At 31.4% G+C, this 21,952-nt stretch overlaps 1 protein-coding gene across 1 annotated transcript; it reads left to right on the top strand.

Annotated features, from left to right (window-relative positions):
• Positions 1-7,563: 7,563 nt before the first annotated feature.
• LOC129916320 (doublesex- and mab-3-related transcription factor A2) lies at positions 7,564-21,367 on the top strand. Its single transcript, XM_055996184.1, has 4 exons — positions 7,564-7,852; positions 14,862-14,963; positions 15,108-15,423; positions 20,456-21,367. The coding sequence occupies exons 1-4, from the start codon at positions 7,706-7,708 to the stop codon at positions 21,226-21,228; spliced, it is 1,338 nt and encodes a 445-aa protein (XP_055852159.1). The 5' UTR covers positions 7,564-7,705; the 3' UTR covers positions 21,229-21,367.
• The last annotated feature ends 585 nt before the right edge of the window (positions 21,368-21,952 follow it).

Raw genomic sequence — 21,952 nt, 5'->3', positions numbered from 1 at the left:
AAATAAATAAACGACTATTTGTTGGGTAAACAAGAATTTTTTTCGATTTAATAAAAAAGTGAATTTTCCAATTTTTTTTTAACTTCAAAGTGATTTTGGTGAAAAATTTTGATATGGACATCGACAATCAAGGTATGAATGGTATTCTAAAAAAAATTCAATTAAAAAATTTGCACTTTTTTCGTTGTTTTTTTAACATTAGTGTTTTTAAAATAGCGCAACACGTCACAACATTGCATAACCTATATATTATTGAACTGCTGGATATGTAGAACAATCTTGCATTTCAAGAGTTTGCCCAAGTTTGCACCCCCGAAAATAAAGACCCCTTGAAAAAAAAAACTCCTCAAAAGCGACCTCTACTTATAGATTTTTATAAATATTATGTTTTTAAGAAAATTTCTCCATGGATACCTTTAAAAATATGAAAAGAAATAGTGTTCCAAATTTCAAAAGAATCCGTGCAGTAGTCAACTTGGTCAATTTGGCTCCAATTGACCTACAATTTGAACACAATATTTCTGAGACATAAAAAAAATTGAATGCAAATAAAAAAAATGGGTTTCCCGTTAAAAAGTGTATGTTTCAGTTTTTTTTTTTTTATGCTTTGGAACTTCAATATTTATTAGAATGTAGTATTTGACTAAAAAGTACCAGATCATTAAATAATGGTATAAATATGTCCATAATATTGCAAAATTTTATACAAAATCAATTAAAAAACGAAACATTTTTTTTTCTAAATTTCATCTTGAAAACATCATTTCACAAAAACTATTTAATGAAACAACTTTAGTCAAAAAATAAAATAAAGAATAAATTACTAGCTTAAAGAAAAGTTATACCTAACACAGGATTGTACGTGAATTTTTTGATTTAATTTTTTTTTTCTCCCGTCTAATCGGGAGGTAAGTGGGTAAGCACTTAAGTGACTTTTACTGTACCAACAGAATGTAAATTTTTAATTCCGAATAACTTTTTTGTCATTTGGTACATATTTGATGTGGAAAATGTGCCCTAATATTTTTGGCCAGGTTAAGACCAAAATACAGCACTGTGCGTCGTTAAAATTCGCTGTTTGTCAGTCAGTCGTATGATACTTCACTTTATTTCTAACTGTTATTGCTGATTTTTTTGCCAATCCGTCCGTTGTGCCCCCCCATAGAAAAGAATCCTGGATCCGCCCTTGTACTAACCATTTGTTTTAGTGTTATTAATCAGCCTTGTTGTGAGTTTCACCGTGGATATTTTTTCGCCCGAAATATCTCCGTTCAACCGGAGCTTCACAATTAGCATTTTCTGCTAAAGGCTAAACTGGTTTTTTGTTCTTCTCCAAAATTTAAGTGAGCTGTTGCTTGACTCGCATATTAACTGAAAAAAAGTTTAAAATACGAGGAGTTTCCGGGACGTGAACAAGAACAACTTGTTGTCAGCAACTCATAATAGAGGAAAAGTAAAATTTAATTTTTCCGGATGGAATCTCGTTCACGTGAAATTCACAATAGGGCTCAATATATTTCACTTGAAAAGCAAATTGAGTGGGGGTTGACATAACACTCAACCAATAGAACTACTCGACGAACAAACTAAGCTTTGTCAATTTTTTAACTAGGTACCTATATAAGAGTGGCCCAAAAACGGAACATACATATGTATGTATCTTAATTTCTCTTATACATTAAGATCACATTTTTTTTTTGTAAAAAATCATTGACATTCTTTATATAGCAAAAAACTGCGTTCGCCCCTTACTATTATTCAAGATACATACATACAATTAAATTACTTGGCAGATCACTCAATGGATGATATGCATAAAAAAGGGAAACCGACGAAGTTACGAATACCAGAGTTACGGGCGACAGAGTTACGAGCGTCAAAGTTACGCGAAACCGAAGTTACGAAAAACTAGAGTTACGAATTCTAAAGTTATGTTAAGCTATGACATGTGATTTTTGGGTTGGCAACAATTGCGAGGAACGATATGGAATTATGGAAATACAAACAAGAGATTAACATTTTTCTCATTGGTCAGAACTAAATGAGTAAAGCAAAAATGGGTGTTATTTAATCTTGTCAAATTTTGATTGGATAGGTATAGATATACAATATACATATATGGTTTTGTTTTTGTGAGAAGATCGCAAAAACGTTGAAATAGAAAAAAAAAACATAAGTATACTTATGTAAGTTTGGGGGACATAATTGAAATTAACTTCTTATTTGTCCATATAATATTGCACCTACGTATTTTTTTTTTCTATTAATTAATATAATTATTCATAGCGTATTTTGTAATACCTACTTTGTATATCTATACCTATCCAATCAAAATTTTACAAGATTAAATAACACCCATTTTCGCTTAACTCATTTAGTTCTGACCAATGAGAAAAATGTTAATCTCTTGTTTGTATTTCCATAATTCCATATCGTTCCTCGCAATTGTTGCCAACCCAAAAATCACATGTCATAGCTTAACATAACTTTAGAATTCGTAACTCTAGTTTTTCGTAACTTCAGTTTCGCGTAACTTTGACGGCCGTAACTCTGTCGCGTGTAACTCTGTTATTCGTAACTCCGTTACCATTTCCATAAAAAATAGTAAATGCTTTAATGTTTTTTGTGCATATTAAAACTAGTTTATAATAACTAGAGATAGGATTTTCATTCACTTAAAACGAAAAATATGCGCTTAAAATATGCATTTAAAAATAGAAAATATGCACTTAAAATATGCATTTAAAGCCACATGAATTTATAAAATATCAATATTTCTTTAAAATTATAAAATTATTTTACGTTACTTTTATGAACATCTATATATGAAACCATTTCCGAGTTTAAAGATTTAACTTTTTGGAATTATTTTGGTTTAAAAAAAAAAAAAATTGCCAAAATTTACTCTTAAATAATCCAATTTATGATTTGATCGTGTTAGAGTTAATTTTTTTATGAGTGCGGACAACTTTGGTTTTTGACTTTTTTCCAATTGACTTTCAGTCAAAAATTTCAAGCGTGTAATTTCGTTATTTTTGCCAATTTTTGGGAAAATATGCACGAAAAACATGCATTTATTTCCAAAATGTGCCAAAATATGCAGAATAAATGCAAAATATAATTTTATAGTAAAATATGCAAAGATATGCCATTTTAAAGGAAATCTCCTGATTCGTATATGCATAATTCGTTTCCATGCTCGAAGGGGTTAATAAAAAAAAAAACATGCATTTGTATGGAAATCCGATCCGTAATAATAACTAATTTCAAGTAAAAGTATTTACTATTCTATTTGCCAATGGGCCAATTTTATGTTGTGTACTAAATACTCGGACTTTTTAACAGATTTGAAGCAAATAAAAGTTGTGTTTTTTGGCATTATTATCCCTTTCCGCATTTGGCGTTTCCATGAATTAAAAAAACAATACGCAGCTGCCGATAAGAAAAAAAGCTAAACCAAGCTCTGGATAGAATTTTGATTTAGTGTTTAGGTCAATATTACATGCCAGAAAAATCGCGATTTAACATTTCAAAAATTTCAAAAAACTTACCTATCCGACGCACAGTGGGAAAAAAGTGGAAAAAACTCATTTGTGTGAAAGCTGGATTTTTGTATATGTTGGATGTTTTTCTTACAGTTATTATGTTGTAGAATCAGGATGTGAAAGCATTTCTTTCAAAAAAAATTTCTACATTTAGAAATTTGTATTTAAAGTTGAAAAATTATGAAAACTGATGTAAATATGAGTATTTTTAAAATGGTATAAAATCAGTTAAATTTTGACTTTTCAAAAAAATTTTTTTTTGTAAATATATTAAAAATAAACTGTTTAACAATATCAGTTACAAGTTTAGCGGACAAAAAACTTTTTCGATTTTTCATTTTAATTTTCCGGAATTTTGAGTTCAAAGATTGTTTTAACTACTTCCTCTGTTTGCCTCTGTGCGTGGACTCATATCATATGATAGTGTTGAATCTCAGCAACATTTGGCACCAAAAATCTCATTCTAGTTCGTCCTAATAAACTTTTTAGAGCAATTTGAAGCTAAGCAAATGTGAAAAAAACGTATTTTCTAAAAAAGCAGATTATAAAAAAAAAATGGAAAGATTTTTTTAAAAATCATGTGTTTTAATATGTTTTTTTATCCGATGAATTCAAATCTGACGTTAGTTTGAAAATACCTACATATTAAAAAAAAAATATCGAAAAATGCATAAAAAATGGAAGGTTTTCAACGTTTTGTGGAATTTATTTAAAATTTTCTGGGGTTTACGAATATTAGATTCAGCATTTATGTTCTAAATAAACTCTTATGTGGCAGTTTACGCAGAGGAAAAACTAGAGAATAGGAGCTTATGTGCAACTTAAATTATTTAAGTTTCGTTTCAGCAAATGGCCCTCAGAGCACAAAAAACTAAAATAAAGATATGACTAAAATTAAAACCTACAAATTGTTTCTTAAATTTCTTCCTAAGTCGTAAACAATAATTAAGCTTGCAAGAAAATCTTATTTTCTGAAACTTTATGAGAAAGAGAGGGGTTAGTAAATTATACTCATTTCTGAGTACAATTCAGTCTAATTTTTCATATAATTTTCTCTCTATTATATCTCAAACATCGCGAATTGCTACAAATGAAGATGTCATGCACATGTTTTTGATTTCATCTGATCCTTTGATATCCTATTTACGCCCCGAACCAAAATCCAAAAACTTTTTGATGAGCGATGAAGCTAAAGACTTGTTGATGTAATGACGACTTTTTCCAGTCAGTACAAAAACTTTGATATATTCCAAAAGGCCCTTTTGAGGGCCACAAATATTCAATAAGATATACTTAAAGATTTCAATCCAATAAAGAAGAGAATACCTTTTTTTTTTTTTTTTTTTTCAGATATTCCAACAAGCAACAAATTAACAAATAAATTTGAATAATTTTCAACACTATTGTGTTTACCTTTTTTTAAAGTTGGATTTATGAAAAAAAAAACATAATTATTCAAACCTATTTTCTCTTTTTGTAGGTGTGGCAGTGGGCGGTAATTTCTGGAGTTGGTTCCCCTTGCTTTTAATAATCTTGCCTGAAAATTTCATTTAAATCGGTTCAGTGGTTAAGGTTTAATTGAGTTTTTTCCAGTTCCCCATACAACGTGAATAACGGTTTCTATTAGAACTATTTTCCTTCTTTCAAGACCTGTTTAAATCTATTCGATATCTTTTTTATTTCCCGAGATATCTTAAAATGTAGTAAGTGGGTTCGGCTTTATATATCATAAAGGAGATAATGACGGTATAATTTATATGGTAGATATACCATGCTAAACAACTCAAGATATCTCAGGCAGTAAAAAAGACATCGAAAAGATTTACACAGGTCTTGAAAGAAGGAAATCAGTTATTATATAAACCGTAAATATGTTCAGACAATTTTACTCATATAAAGGAATAAGGTCCGAAATAGTCATTGCATTTTCTAACGTTAATATTTCAAAAACAGGAGCTGATTAATTGCATAAAATGCATAGTGGTTTTCCAAACAAAAGACGCTGGAATTCAGGTTTTCATGATTATATGCTGAAGATCTCCAAATTAAAGAAAAATCTTCAAATAACTATTGTAACAATAATTATAACTGTCCTCAACTAAAATCCGTAATGAAAAATTGTAGGTATTTCCTTATTCCTATTTAAGCATTTATTCTGCTTTAAATTATTTTAAACATTATTGAAAAAATGTAATGGACCTAACAACAAATCAAAAAATAACTTCATTCTAATGAATTATAAAATGCATATGAATTTAACTGGCGCCCAACGTAAAATCTCTATCATGTTCTTCTGCAGTACAACTTTGAACATTAAAAGTACCTAATTAAAAGTTGCTTAATCTATGTACATTTTGATACATCTTCTACCTTTGATGTCTGTCTTAAGTTTCTCATTAAAAAATTATACCTTCGTCTCTTATTAAGCTTGACCAGACGGGACATTCTCCTCAAGAAACTTGTCCAATGACCACATTTTATGTAAAAAGTCAAGAGTGTATAAAATTTTTATTACACAAAGCATTGCAAAACTTTTAATTTTCCAAATCAACTTCACTTTGATCGTGCAGTGATGTATAAGTAGGTATAAATACCTACCACCTAGACAGTCCACAATATACCTATTCCCATGTCACATTTTAATATACGAAAGCAAATTAAAACCAGGGGTAAACTTTCTTCCCTCTGTGGCTGCTGCTGGCTGTGCAAAGCCAACTAAAGCTGAGTTGGTATATAAATTTATATTTCTCAATCATCACGTTATCTGTATCAAGTTTCTAGAACGAAAAACCAGAAAGTGGAGCACACACATATACCGCACAACCCATCTTAATATTTCTTATTTTTCCCTCCATCCATTTTTGCCTACTCCAAAAGTCACTTACGCCAGATTAACTGTTTCAAGTTGCCATTGTATACATTTTCCACAAACACACTCAAGACGTTCCTACCACCATCACGCAGTGTATCCTTTTTCCACCGCCTTAAAAAGACCTAAAAGCAATGACTCTATCTTTAAGAAAAAAAAACAAAATCCACCGCCTATCAGAAGTCTCTCAAATAGTGTCCCACCAACACCATCAAATAAACTACGCCATTTAGTTAAAAAGTATTCATTATAAAATGAGATACACTCACACAGCCACACACCACACTTCATCCCCTATTTGGAATTGCAAAAGTAACCGAACGACCAAGAACTGATACAAAGTCAAAGTTTCATCCCTCTCCTTCTGCTCTGCCTTCGGCTTCGACCGGGTGCGCACTTTACGAACACAGCCGCAAACACTTACACTCGCGTTCTCTCACTCTCTCGCTCTCGCTCTCTGGTCCTATTTGCACAATGAACGGTTTTGGTTGGTCGTATCTTCCATCCCTGCCGGGCCTATTCTTACTTTGGATGTGTTTCTCTCCCCCTGCCAATATAACGTACAGATACAGTACCAAATTTGAGAATTTTTTTTTTGCTTCGGTGAGACCTCTCTCTCTCTCTCTCGCGCTGCTATAATTTCCTTTCTCTCTCGCTCTTTCTCTCGCCCTCATTCTATTTGGGGTGACATTTTCACTTGAACTCTTGCTGCCTCCATTGTGTACAGAGTTTATGTGTACGTGAAATAATGTTGCCAAAACCCGGTGCGGCACAGAGCGGCAGCAGCATTGTGGAAAAGGTAGCAAGTATAGCCGTAGCCAAGCAGCTGTTTGTAGTAGAGAGCGCGGCAAAATGGTGTGGAGGTGGAGGCAGTAGTCGAAGTTGTTCGTATATTCGTGTTCATCAGGAACAGCAGCCAACCCTTGGGAAAAAATAAAATTATAAACACATCTGTGCGGCCTTGATGGGTGGATGTGGTGTGTAGAAGAAACTATTAAATGTTATCCAGCGATTTTGGAATCAGTTGCAATTGGAATATTGTCGGGTTATGACGTGTGTGCGCGCTTATTGTTACTAAATCCAAATACCTATAAATTTTGGCAATGGTTTTATAACAATGAAAATCTTTTAAGTGTGAACAATTTTTTATAAGGATATTGTGATTGTTTAAAAAAAGGATACTTAAAGTTTCAAAAAAAGGATATCAATAAAAAATAAGAGAAACAAATCGCTGTGAATTGTGATAAAATTAAAAAAAAAAAAATAATAAAAAGTCTGTGTGAAGAAAATTATGAGTTTACCCAGTGGCGTTGATATGCAAAATCTAATGTCACAACATCCGGTTTTGGGTGCATTGCCACCTGCGTTTTTCTTACGCGCTGCATCTGAACGATATCAGAGAACACCGAAATGTGCAAGATGCAGAAATCATGGCGTTGTGAGTATTTTATACGATTTTTGTTTGGACAAAATGGAATAGAATAGATTTTTTTGTGAGAAGATTGTATGGAATCAATTTGCCGTCGGAAAATGTTTTTTGCGGGAGGAATATATTTGGATAACTTCTTGTCGCTCTTGAAATAAGTCAAACTTTATGAATTGTATCTTAGATTCAAGAAACAGTTGTATATCATGCTAGCATTTCATTTTACTGATTCAGTATTCGAACGAATGGCGCTCAACGTAAAATGAATCTTCATAAACACTTATAATTTTGTAATAGAAAAGCCTGAGGATAACCTACCTAGTCTAAAACTTCATGCAATTCATAGTCATAGAAGATATTAAACCTAACGATGTCATATCAAGAAAACAAATTGTTGTTATTGGTTATTTTCTCTTATTTTCGGGAAAAGCAATTCCGTCGGAAAAACTTTTTTAAGAAATTGTACTTAGTTTTGTTAATAACATTGCATGTGATTGGACATAAAATGTTATAATTATAATTGGCGCCCAATGCTAGATTAGTTTTGAATAGAGTATTCAGAAAGAGGATATTGGGAAAGGGAATAACTAGTTGGTAACAGTTGCCCGTCGGTTTTAAAGATCATTGGACGTTTGTTATTAAAAACTTGAAGATACACATTTTCAAGCAGATGCGAATATTTACATATAACACTGGTCAACAAGGTTTTTGCCACAAGAATAAAAATATACTTTTCTAAAGGTTTTTGGGTTGCTGAACTCGAATCCTCAATCAGAAAAATTCTATTAGCCTTCGTTCTTGAAATATTACCGTTATAAAATGCAGTTTTTTTTTATAACGGTTATATTTCAAGAACGGAGGCTAATAGAATTTTTCCGATTGAGGTCAACAACTCGAAAACCTTTAGAAAAGTATATTTTGGTTCTTGTGGCAAAAATTCTGTGACCAGTGACTTATACTTTAGATTAAGTTTAGTTTCTCTTTGGCTTATTAAATGAAACTTAAGATATCTCGAGCAATAAAAGAGATATCGGAAAAATTTAAACAGTTTTTGAAAGAAAAATATCTGTTCTAATAATCACCGGAACAAATTTGTTTATAATGAATTACCCCACATAAAAACAGAAGCTCGAAAACAGCCAAAATGACGTTTTTTAGCATTTTATAACGGTAATATTTAAAAAACGAGGCCAATCAAATTTTTCTGACTTCAGATTCGGATTCAGCACAACAAAAACTACTAGAAAAGTATATTTTGGTTCTTGTGGCAAAAAAAAGTTAAATATTGTTGACCAGTGTAATCGAAAAAGTGGAGAAGAATAAAATCTTGTTTTCCTTTGGCTTTTTTTTTTGGAAAAGGAAAGTAAATGAAAACAAGATTTTAATCTTCTCCACTTTTTCGATTATAAACTCTAAATTGGTCAATAAATCATAGCGAATATTTATGTTTTTACATATATAGATTCAGTCATTATTTGTTTTAACTTTAAATTTGTTAAACTTCAGAAATTAGTTAAATATGACTTAATTCTCAAAGAAAGAATCAACTTTATATTACAATAGTTTTCTTTTTTTTTTTTTGACACACGTCACTGTCAGAAATATCGGTTTTGTTGATCCACAGCTAAATATTGAGTTAACTCGTTATTAAAATATACTGGGGAGCATATTTGTGGAGTTAAATATGTTAAGCGGATAAAAAATGCTACAATAAATGTGGTGCAACGTCGTCGCAGTAACCTCCAGCTACTAAGGATCTTGCCTATTACAGAATCTATTCAGTCTGTTTTTTCTTAGATGTTACACTGATTGAAAAAACGCAACGTAAAATGTAAAATGTTCAACTTTGATTTAATTTTGAAAAAATTAACATGAAACTTCTTCAAAATAAAATTGAAACAACGTAAGAATTTTTTTTATTTCTGTCGGACTTCAGCTTTTGTTGCATTTTATCCCTCTAACTTTTAACAGTGAGATAGCACGTTGGTAAAGCATTCGCCTAGTAACCCAAGAGTTGTAGGTTCGATCCCCAGCGGCTGCCCATTCCAAAAATCATCCCGAAAAATAGTTGAATCAACGTTTTTTGATTTTAAGTTTTTGTTGATTTTAAGTTGTTTTTTCCCTCAGTGTAGGATCTTATTTTCCGTTTATTTTTTTTATCTTTCTTTAATATAGAACGCTTGAAAAGCTATACTTGTGAAATTGTTTCGATCAAGGGACCCTTTTGTTTGGGTTAATTTTGGTATCTTAAACAAAAGGAAACTTTTCTCCCAACTATTTTTCAAAAAGGCTACTGGTGAAAATATTTTTCAAATAATTTCGATTGATTCGCTAAAATTGTTTGTTAATTCTAACGACTTCTTAGAAATGACTTCCATATTGTTATGCAACTCTATTTCTAAGTAGAGGAACACTTTTAAAGATCGATCACCGTGGTTCAGACTTTTCTTCACAAGTTCTTCAAAACCATCATAAAACGCTTTTTTTTTTAAAGTTATACAAAAAGTTAGTAGTAATGTTAAAAATCAAATTCGTTTGGAGATAGTTTTTATTCAACTATATTTGTCACAATACCATATTCAATCTACACATAGTTCTGCTTTCAGCTAAAAATCAACTGTCAAGTCGAAAGTATGAGTTTTAATTCGGATCCAGTCCAAAATAATTCAACGGCGTTAAGATACCTACTGCTTTTTTTTGATTATAAATTTTAAGCTCCTGTTAGGGTAAAGTCGGGTGATATGGCACCACGGGTGATATGGCACCCTTTCAATATCTCCCACTTAGTGACTTCTTTTCAAAGCAAAAAGAGCAAAAAAGAATTCAGTCTGACGTAAGCTTTCAGTGGATGCATTTGGATCCGCAGTAACCATTGCCACTAAAATTTAAAAAATGGACAAACAAAAAAGTGAGTTCAGTTTGAGCGAAAAGTTTTTTTGTGTAAAATTGTTGTACGTGTGGTTCCAATAGTATTTGACGCCGAGGGTTCATTTTAACACAAAAAGAACGGTAACGGTTATATTCTTGTGTTTTCTCATTGCCATAACTAAGCAAACGTGATTATTCGTGTCATTTGAAAAAAACAGAAGTGTAGTCAAATGGGGGATATGGCACCCAAAAACATCGGGATATATGGCACCGGTGCCATTTCCCCCGCATCTACTTTTGAACCTATTAATTTTTCAACTGACAATTGTATTTACAAAAAACTTCAGCAAACCAGGCCAAGTGGACTAAAACCCAGATCACTGCAGCTGTTGGAGCTGCTGAATGTCAAAAAAAGCCGGACTTAAGCATTTTGCGATTCCCTTCACACTTCACTACATTAAAAAGGCTTCTTAAATTACCAAAACCTTAAAGTTTGCCAAATAGCTTTCAGATTGGCTGAAAAGTGCTGAAATAAGGCGTAATCATAATGTCACTTTTGGTCTCATGATTCGTGTACGTCTTTCAACAACACATCCACTCAAGTAGCACAAAAGTCTAAAATACACCAAAATATTTGGTGTATTTTTTGCACTTTCGTGATATGCATTTTGAATATAAAAAATACACTATTTTCTCGTATATAATAAACTCCGGTGGTTAAAAAAATATACCGATTTTGGTGTATAAATGGCGCTAGTGGTATATTAAATGATCTGGTTTTTGGTGAAAATTATCCCTTTGAAATTGAAGAATACACAATAAATCTACGGATAAAATACACCATTTAAATTATTCTGATTTAAAATTTGAACCAAAGTTTATTTTTTACCTCAAACAGTGTGATGAATTCTAATTCACACCATTTGTTATGAAATAAATGTAAATGAATTTTTATTCACTTTCATAATATTGCCATAAGAAACTAATGGTTAAATATGAATTTGTTTGCCTAATTTTAAAACGAAACACATTCTGTCTACTAATTTTACATACTACCCCCTCTAAAAATCGAGCGCCTCAAAAATATCAGTGAATTAATGATTTTTTTGTTCGATTTTAAAAATCAGTTTTTCAAAAATTTTATTTTTTTTGTTGTTTTTACATTTTTTTTAGAAGAGTTCTTTTATAATATAATAAACCGCATAGAAAAAACCAAATTGCGGGATAATTAGGTCGATAAATATACTAGGTATTATAGAAAACTAATTAATTGCTGTCTACTTTTTTTAAATGGCGGCCATTGAAAAATATGTCGTCTCCTACTTATGCATTCTGGTGAATTTTATGTCCACAGGGTGTGCTTTCTACACCAAAGAGAGTTTACAAAATGTACCGTTTTGGTTGATTTCAGAATCGAATAATTTTATACACCATTAATGGTATATTATAAAAACAACTGAATATCGGTGTATTTTTTGCACGGAATCTTAAAAAAATGTTGAAATTTTTTACAGAAAAGACAGTGGTATAATTTTTATACCACTAATTTTGAGAAATACACCATATTTTTTCAATTTCCTCAATTTTACACCAAAATTAATGAATTTACACCAATTTATACACCAGTGTGCTACTTGAGCAACAAGTGTCACAAAAAGAAATAGGGTGCCATATCACCCTCGATGAGGTGCCATATCACCCTCCATTTTTTCAATCATGTTTTTTTTAATGTTTTTTATTTTTGCAAAAAATAACAAGAAATTATATTTGAATTACACTTATGTACCTATTTTGTATTTAAGAAATAGTTTTAAAATAAATCCGCTTTTGTTTGAAATAGATATCTTCTTTATTTCTCAAGTAATAACGAAAAACGAAAATGGGTGCCATATCCCCCGACTTTACCCTATAACTAGTACCTACTTTTTTATGCTGATGGTTGAAGAACCAATGACAAAGTTGGAGATTAAATAAAATAGGTTCTAACAAAAGATCAAGAAAGTAAACCTTGAGAGCTGATATATGTATGACCTTGAAATTTCTCAGTTCCTGTGACATAATTTGAATAAGAATACTTTTCTTTTAACTTTTTTTTTTACATTTACGTTCAGATTTTCCTCGTATCTAACGATAACTGTACCAGTTTGAAGTTCAATGTTTGTTTTATAATCAATCATCCGTTTTAAAACTTGCATTGTTAATTAATTTGAGGGTATATCATTCATAAGAATCGTTGCCAAAGACACATTTTCGATGCGTATAAACACATTCGTCTTACCGCGTGTTGGAGTTTGGAATAAGGTTTATTTAGCCATCACCATCTAGACAATTTTGTTTCAGAATCTTATATCTTCGTTGTTTAAGAAAACTGGCATAGATGAAAAATCCTGGGGCCGAATTACGGCATACGTACGTTAAAGTATTGACGCTATATGTCTCTATCTTTTTCTTAGCAATAGTCAAAACGTTAACGTATGATCGTAATCATATGCCGTAGTTCGACTCTTGATTTCTGTGTTGTTAATGCCAATATACCTAGGTACTGGATTATTTTTGTAAATTTAAAACAGCTTTTCTGAAGAATTAAGAGTCTTGAGTTATGCCGGTCTTTTTAATGGCGACGATAGGATGATGTCACCATAGAATTTTCACAAACTAATTAAACGCACACACATTTCAGCTCGATTCTTAAAACGCTAGTCGACTTTATTGGTTTAAGTTTTTTGCGAAAACATTAACATCGCCTCTTACCAAAATTTGATTTGAAGGATCCCTAATCTCAAAAAGAATAGCTGGAATACAAAAAGATCTTCTTTTTTTTGTTTTAAAAAATATTAACTGTTAAGTTATGAATCAACTAAAAATCTTCAATGTCCCAAAAGTGATTTCAAATAATTAAAAACTAGTCATTACACTGGTTTACAAGGGTTTTGTTGCCGAAACAAAAATATACTTTTCTGAAGGTTTTTGGTGTGCTGAACTCGAATCCGAAGTCAGAAACAACTAATCAGCTCCCGTTTTTGAGATATTACCGTTAGAAAATGCAAAAATACGTTTTTTTGAATTCTTCGGACCTTCTTCTTTTGTATAAAGAAAATTGTTTGAGCATATTTAGTAACAGTTTCTATAAGAACTGTTTTCCATCTTTTGACAATTGTTTAAATCTTTTCAATATCTTTTATATTGCCCGAGATATGTCAAACTGAAATAAGTGGGTTTGGCTTCATATTTCATAAAGAAGATAATGACGTTATAAAATTTATAAAAATACCAAACAACTTAGGATATCTCGGGCAGTAAAAAAGATATCGGAAAGATTTAAACAGATTTAAAAAGGTGGTAAATAGTACTTATGAAAACCGTTACTAAATATGCTCAAAAAATTTTCCTTATATAAAAGAATAAGGTCCAAAGTACTGCATTTTCTAACGGTAATATTTCAAAAACGAGAGCTGATTAATTTTTTTTTGACTTCAGATTCGAGTTCAGCACACCGAAAACCTTCAGAAAAGTATATTTTTGTTTCGGCAACAAAAAAAAAGTTTAATTTTGTTAACCAGTGTTATTTTTATTAAAATGGCTTTAAAAAAATATAAACAAAACCCGAAGAACTGGTCTGTTAATTAATTTCTTTTGTATTTTTAAATATTGTTTACTGTATCTACTTTCATTAGACACCTTAATCTTAAATATAGAAAAAGAATTGTCAAAGATATAGCTTTTTATGTAACCTATTTCTTTTTGGGTCACTGTGGTGTATACGTGTTTTTTTTTTTTAATTGAAAAACTTAAAAAGTCAATGCAAAACTTTTTGTTACTGATCTATTAGTTAAATTATGTGATATGCAATGACCATTTTTTGACCTTTTTACTGCTCAAATGAATTGAATGACGAATTTGTAGTGGGTCGATCTATTCAGGGAATCGTTCCTTTCAAATTGGATGAAAATGTTCTTAATAAACTCTTTGATTCTACATATTTAATTGATAAAAAATTATTATACCTAAAAAATAAATTGAAACTTAATTTTTAAGTGGATATGCTGCTTTTTCTTCTTTGTTGTCTAAACTATGTATTTAATTATTTTGAATAAATTAAACAAAAACATAAACTTTCAGCAGCACTAAAACAATTGTTTCTTATTTATTTTAGGTAAGTGCACTGAAAGGACACAAAAGATACTGTCGCTGGCGAGATTGTGTTTGTGCTAAATGCACATTGATTGCGGAACGACAACGTGTTATGGCTGCTCAGGTATGTAAAAATATTACTTCATGTCACTTAAAATTTAAAAGAAAATCAAAGAAATTTGCCACCTGTGCATGCACTCAAAAAATCATTATACACAATTTTTTACATACGATTTCTAATGATTCCAAGTATTTCTCTACAATTCAGGTGGCCCTTCGCCGTCAACAAGCTCAAGAGGAAAACGAAGCTAGAGAGTTGGGATTGCTTTACTCTTCGGTGCCAAGTGCACAACAGAATGGTGGTAATAATGGCAATGGAAATGGGGGAACTGATGGTGGCGGTGGTGGTGTGCCTTCACAACAGCCACAGGGTGTTTTTCATTCGGGAATTCCATCGCCACCAAGTGATATGGATGCTAATCAACGAGTACAATTTAATGGCAGTGAACCCGATTCGGATCAGATACGTTCGGATAGATTGTCGATGGGATATTCACCGGATCGAACGGATGTTGATAGTCCTGGTAAGTGCAATATTTTTACACTGAAATTTAAAAACAAAAAGATTTGAGCCATTTTGGAGGAAAAAGAGGACTCTAATTTATTTTAAATTTCAAACAAATTCAGTAAATTTGATTACAGGATCTTTACAAAATTTTCCAGTTAAAGTATTCTCCTGCACTTCTCCTCCCCATTGACCAAACCTTCCATTCCTTCAAGAAACATTTTTCCAGACTGTTAATTTTGCATATCGCTTCAGTTGTTTCATATTTTTTGATGAATGATATAATCACACATCAGAAAACATCTTGCCACCCTATTTTTACTGTTTTAACTTCTATATACGCATCATAATATACCCACAAGTTATAGACCCTTACGGCAACAATTTCATTAAATCAAATCAACAAAAGCGAAAAAATGTTTTCTTGTTGAATTAAACGTTTTGTACTTTTAACTTTTTATTAAAAAAAAAATAAACTCACATTTCGTAACCCTCAAAGTGTCGTCAGTCGTCCTGTTGCGTATACATATATAAGATTTTGATAGAGTGTCAAAGGAAACACTCATGCATAATTTTTAACAAAATTCCATCTTTGAACAACAGAAACGAAAAAATATCAACACACACGAGGGTAACTTGGTTTCATACTTAAATACATTTTTATGCTCGTTATATAAATGGCCATTGTGTGACATTTTCTTGTAGGTACATATTTATAATCTTGGCCGTGTGTCGAAATTTCAATACGAACTGAAATAAAATGGGTGGCCCCGCGAAATGTTATAGAACACTTCAAAAGCTACTTGGCGTCAAATTTTTGTTTGCTCTGATGAAGATGGTGTTAAAATTAAAAAAAAAAAAACATGTTTGCATTATGCAAGGGGAGCTATGAGCCGGTTAGGGAAGTGCATGTTGCACCATAAACAATCATTGTTTCTTATTTTCCACCTGAGGAATTAATGTGGTTCTAAATTTCAGTTTATGCTCGAGTAAAACGCAACAAAATATTGTTCACTTTGATTTGAATTCAATCATCATAGGATGGGGAACAATGAAATGCTGGCAGCCTTACATTTTTTCAAAATAATAATTTAACTTATACAACTTGCTTATTCATCCAAACTAAAAGAAATCAACTTAACCATTAGTCATCGATCACCGTCATTGTCGTATAGCTAAAAAATTGGTTTTATAATGAATTGCTGCATTTTTTAAGTAAAACTACAACTTACATAGTTTATTAATATGAAAAAACAAAAAGAGTATCAATCGAAAATTTTGAAACAACTTCTAACACATCTTTGCGATGTTAGACCTGTAAGCATGATCCTTCCGCTCAATTTTTTTCACTGAATCGCCTTTGAGAAGCTTAAAGATGTTAACAAATCAAAAATTTAGCTGGAATTTTTTTCACACCTATGGATTAGCCAAGATTCTTCTATTTCAAATCGCTTCTCGTTCACCTTGCTGAACTTAAACTGAACACTTTTTTAAAGTTGTGATAATTAAAATCGGTTAACGACAAAAACTTTTGGGTAGTTTTGTGTTAAAATTAAAGAAAAAACTGTTTTTTTTTTTAAGTTTTTTTTTTCTAATCAAGAGATCTTCTGTAAATTATGCCCTATTTTGGCTTAAAATTGGTGAAATAGCAATAGTCTAGGCTTTCATATTCATAGCTAAAAAAAAAGAGGTTGTCTGTAAAGCCGGTTTACGGACGATGATTTTACGTGATAACGTCGTAAGAAAACAGGTTGTGTGCTTTTAAAATGAGCCATTTGAAGGGTTTATTTATTTCAAACAATCATAATTTACAAGAAAAAGCTAAAAAAAATACCTTTTTTCTTTTCTCATTATATTAATTTTTTTTATTTTAAAAGCTCACAAAAAAAATTGTACCATTAAAAAGCCAAATATTTCTTCTAAATAATAAAACTGTTTTTAAATTTTTACGATGAGCAAAAAGTATTAAAATAATTTATTTAAAACAATCATTTTCATCAGAAAAAGCAAAGAAAACATGTAAATTTATCTTCTCACGCTATTAAATCCATTTTTTTTTAACAATCTATAAAAATTTTTGCACCATCTGAAAGCTTATTGTCTTAGCTAAAAATATATATATATAGATCAAGTCTATGAGACATCTACAAAAAGAGCTAGAATTTTTTAAACTCGATGAAATTTCATCAAAAAAAGCAAAAAAACATTTATTTTTATGTTCTCATGCTATTAAATGAATTTTTTCCCTAACAACATATAAAAAATTTTATACCATGTGAAAGCTTATTGTTTCACCTGACGTATCATTCTCATTTCAAAGATGCCTACAAGAGAAGTTAGAATTTTTTAAAGTCAACCATGTGGAATTTCCAGACTGAGATTACGGTACTTCCCACACAGGTGGCTGTTCATGGCGCAACAGATCTCCACTGGTGTTTTGAGGTTTTTCACAAGTTTCTTGATTGAACATTGTGTAGCTTGTCTATAGTCTACCGTTATGTGTGATATACCAAATGAAAGGTAATTGTATCAGGATGCTCATAAAAGTTTAATAAAATTTCTATCTGCTCTTAATCAAAAGTTATAACCTGTTGAATTCTAAAATTTTATTTTACCGTTATCTCAAAATTGTGTTAACGAAAATAATTGAAACACATATAGTCGTGGTCATGGTCTATCATTACTCCATATACTTTATTCCTGTATCTATTAAAGAAAAAAAGATAAAAATAAAAAACGATGTTTTTTAAAATCTTGTTTCTTCCGTTATTCAGTCAAAACTCACTAAACGATTCCAATTTTTTGCACATGTATGCATAAGGCCAAAACCTACCTATAAGTGTGAGATTTTTTGAACGCTCAAAAAAAAAAGCTAAAATCAAAAATTACCCAAAAATACCCCTAAAAAACAAGGTGTTTTTCAAAAATTTATATTTCGAAACGTAGAGTGTTGGAAAAAAATCCGTATCAGACGCCTAATTTTTTTTTCTCTCATCGTTCACCTGGCATCTTTAGAATTGTCAAAAAAAATTCCCTTTACCCAAAATCATCATTTTGTCATAGCCCCAACACGTGTACAACGTTCAAACAAAACGTTATAGCTTAGTTTCAAAATTTTTTAGAATTTTTTCTTAAATGCAGTTATTCTTAAATTAATCTCATCTATCTTTAGCAAAAAAAATCAATTCTCTACAACTTCGCGTTTAGATTTTAGCCTAAATTTCATCTTTCCGTTTTACCCCTGTTTACCCTATTAAAGGACGGAATTTTTAAAAATCCTTTAATTTTATTAGGCTTTAGATAATTATCTTTCAAATAAGCTTTAGGAGATTTTTGTATCTCTAATAGTTTATTTTTAATTTTTAATTGAAAGTGCGAAAGTGCGAGAGTGTAACGTTAGAAAATGGCGTCACTTTTTTGTGGTGGCTGCCATGGTTCATCGATTTATAAGACCTTATCACGTCAAAAAAGAAAAACAATAATAAAAGAAAGTTTTACTAGAAAAATCTTCAATAATAATTGATTGAAATGTTCTTCTGTGGAGCTATCCTGCTGATAAAGTCCACTTAATGGGCCTAGTAAAAAAAGTAAACCTTTTCATTTACCGGATTTGATTTAATTTTACTTTTTTCTAGATTTCTATGCAACATATAGATTGTTGCAAGAAAAAAAACATAAGTGTAGTATTCTTCAGAATTTTGGAATCTGCTAGAATTAGAAAACAGTTCCAGTTTTCTGAAGAAATACAAAATATTTAAGGCACTGTGCAGTGCCACTCCCTCTGCAGCCCTACCCTTGCTAAACTAAGAAATGAAGGATGAGTCTCCTAAATCAAATCCAGCAATTCAATTTTATGCAATTGAAAAACGAAACTCAATATGATTTTTAATGAATTTCGTCTGGCTCCCAGAGACGAGTTTTGTTTCGGAAAAACAAATAAAATTAAGTGTCTGGGCGACTTACAATATATATTGATGTAAAGAAATGTCGTAAAGAAATGTCGTAAAGAAATGTTTAAGCTCTTTTTACTATAATCTAAATCAGAAACACCAATCTGATTTTACCTCAAAATCTACATACATATGAATGGATACAAAATTGTAAAAATATTTGTTGACCTTTCCCAAGGTGCATTGTGTATGCCTTTATATAACAGGTGCTTCCTCTTTTATCTTTATTTCCTTTGCTTTTCTCTGGGCCTTTTAAATTAAATCCACGACTATAGACTACCTACCATAAAAAAAACTATACATGATTACCAATTCAAATATCAATATTGTCCTGCCATCGCTTCCAAATCTAAACTATCCAATATAAAAATCAAGATATGCAAACAAATAAACAAAAATATAAAGAAGAAAAAAAAGAGATTCTAAAACGCACCCTCTTCCATTACCAAAAAGCCAAACAACACAGAAAAGAAATCTCATCACAATATCTCATTTCGAATTACCTACTCCTTGTGAAAAAGTATCAAATATCAATGGGATCTCTGGCAATCCATATGCTACTCTTGTTGCTGTATAAAATACAAAATCCTTCGAAAAGAAAAAAATCATTAATATCACAAAATCAAGGTGGTCCTCGATTTCTCCCCCTCTTTTTACTTTGTTATTATTTTGTTTGTGAACTATTAAAGGATAAGCATCGAGTCAATTAAGGCAAAAATGTTTCAAAATCAAAAAAAAAAAAAGGACACACGCAAGAAAAATAAATCAAATAAAACTTCACTTCAAGTGCACTTGCAACCCCAAAGAGAAAATGAATGAAAATGTATCCTTATTTGCTTGCTTGCCAGGGAATACGTATACCTATAGGTAAAATAAATAATAAACAGAAAATCCTTTGTAAGATTTTCTGTACGTTCCTCACCTTTCCACACTTCTTTGGGAAAGTGTTTCCTTTTTTTTGTGGTTTTGTTTCCAAGGGCATGAATTGTATCAAATTTTAAAATTAACGCTTGATTGAATCCTTGAAAACCTACTAATGCTGGTCCTTAATTGGGGATTTAAATTAATAATTGTGTTTTTTCTTTTTTTTGTTGCTTGCAGGATCAAAACGTGCCCGTCTGTCGAATGAAACGGATCAAGATACCGGCTCGGAATCATCACCAAGCAGTCCCCGGCACAAAAGCCAAACATACAACCACCATTCGGCGAATCTATCTCCAGCTCGAACTGGTCCACCGAGCTCACCCGAATCCGATCTCGATGTAGACTCTGCCCCAGATGAAGCTACTCCAGAGAATCTCAGTCTGAAAAAAGACGACTCGACATCACCGCCAACAACACCTTCCGATAGTTTGCATATCCTGCGCAGTTTTAGCAACAATGGCCAAGGATTTATTCCCTATCATCATCATTCCCAGTTTATGCCAGCAGCTATGCCCACTCACCAACTGCAACAGCAACAACAACAACAGCATCAGCAACGGTCTCCGGTGGATGTCCTGCTGAGAGTTTTTCCCAATCGGCGACGCAGTGAGGTGGAACAATTATTGCAACGTTACAGGGGAGATGTCCTGCAGGCAATGGAAGCTATGCTTTCGGGTGAAGATATGACGCAAGCCTTGAATCCTGCCAATGTGCCACCATCACCACCATTTCCGATAAAATCGGCATTCTCACCGCTAGTGCCACCTGGAGTGTTTGGATCGCCCACTAATCGATACCCTTTTATGCAAGCCCATGCCAAGAGATTCCTGACTGCACCCTATTCCGGAACAGGATATATGCCGGGAGTCCTGCAACCAGATGCAGACCAATCCGAGTCCAATAGTGCCAACACTGATCGAAATAGTAATACTGGTGATTCACAGGATTGAAAAGCTGGACTTTTTATCCCTTAAACAAAAAACAAAAGAAAAAAAACTTTTTTTTTTTATAATTTCATTAAGGTTCTGTGTAAATATGTAGTTCTTTTTATATTTTTGTTTTTGTAGAACAGAGTTAAGTTTAGAATTTTATCAAATCTATAGAAAATAATAAAATGTATCATAATGTAACTATAAATAAAGTATTGCGATTTATGTGTAAAATTAAAAAAAAAAAAAATAAAGTTAATGTATACGAAGTTTAATAACAAAAAAAAAAAAAAAGACAAAAAATAAAATCAAGACTATGTTTAGAATTTAAAATAAACATAATTTTAATTAAATGTCCTGTATAAATAATTCAGTATGTTTATATTTAAGACAAAAAAAAAAAAAAAAACATGTTATGATTAAAATTGAAACAATAAACTATATATATATAAAAAATATGAAGGAAACTCTTATATTTTGCTGCTTTTTCCAATGTTCTCAAATTATAATTGGTTCCGTAGTAAGTCACCGGGAGCAAAATGGAATAATTTATCACCAGCATTTTGAATGCAAACTTGATTGCAAATCTTGAGTAAGTAAGCCAATAATTCTAGAAATTTATGTAATGATAAAAACAGTGGATGGTTGGAAGAATGAGTTGAAGAAACTAGAAACAGTTTGAAAGTTTAATATTACTCCAAATTTGCATGTTCAAATCAAATGCAAACTCACCAGAAATTAATTT

Source organism: Episyrphus balteatus, chromosome 3, assembly GCF_945859705.1.
Source record: "Episyrphus balteatus chromosome 3, idEpiBalt1.1, whole genome shotgun sequence".
In the NCBI taxonomy this organism is placed as follows: Eukaryota; Metazoa; Arthropoda; class Insecta; order Diptera; family Syrphidae; genus Episyrphus; species Episyrphus balteatus.
The sequence above is the reverse complement of the archived record's forward strand: the minus strand, read 5'-3'. Positions and strand labels throughout refer to the sequence as shown.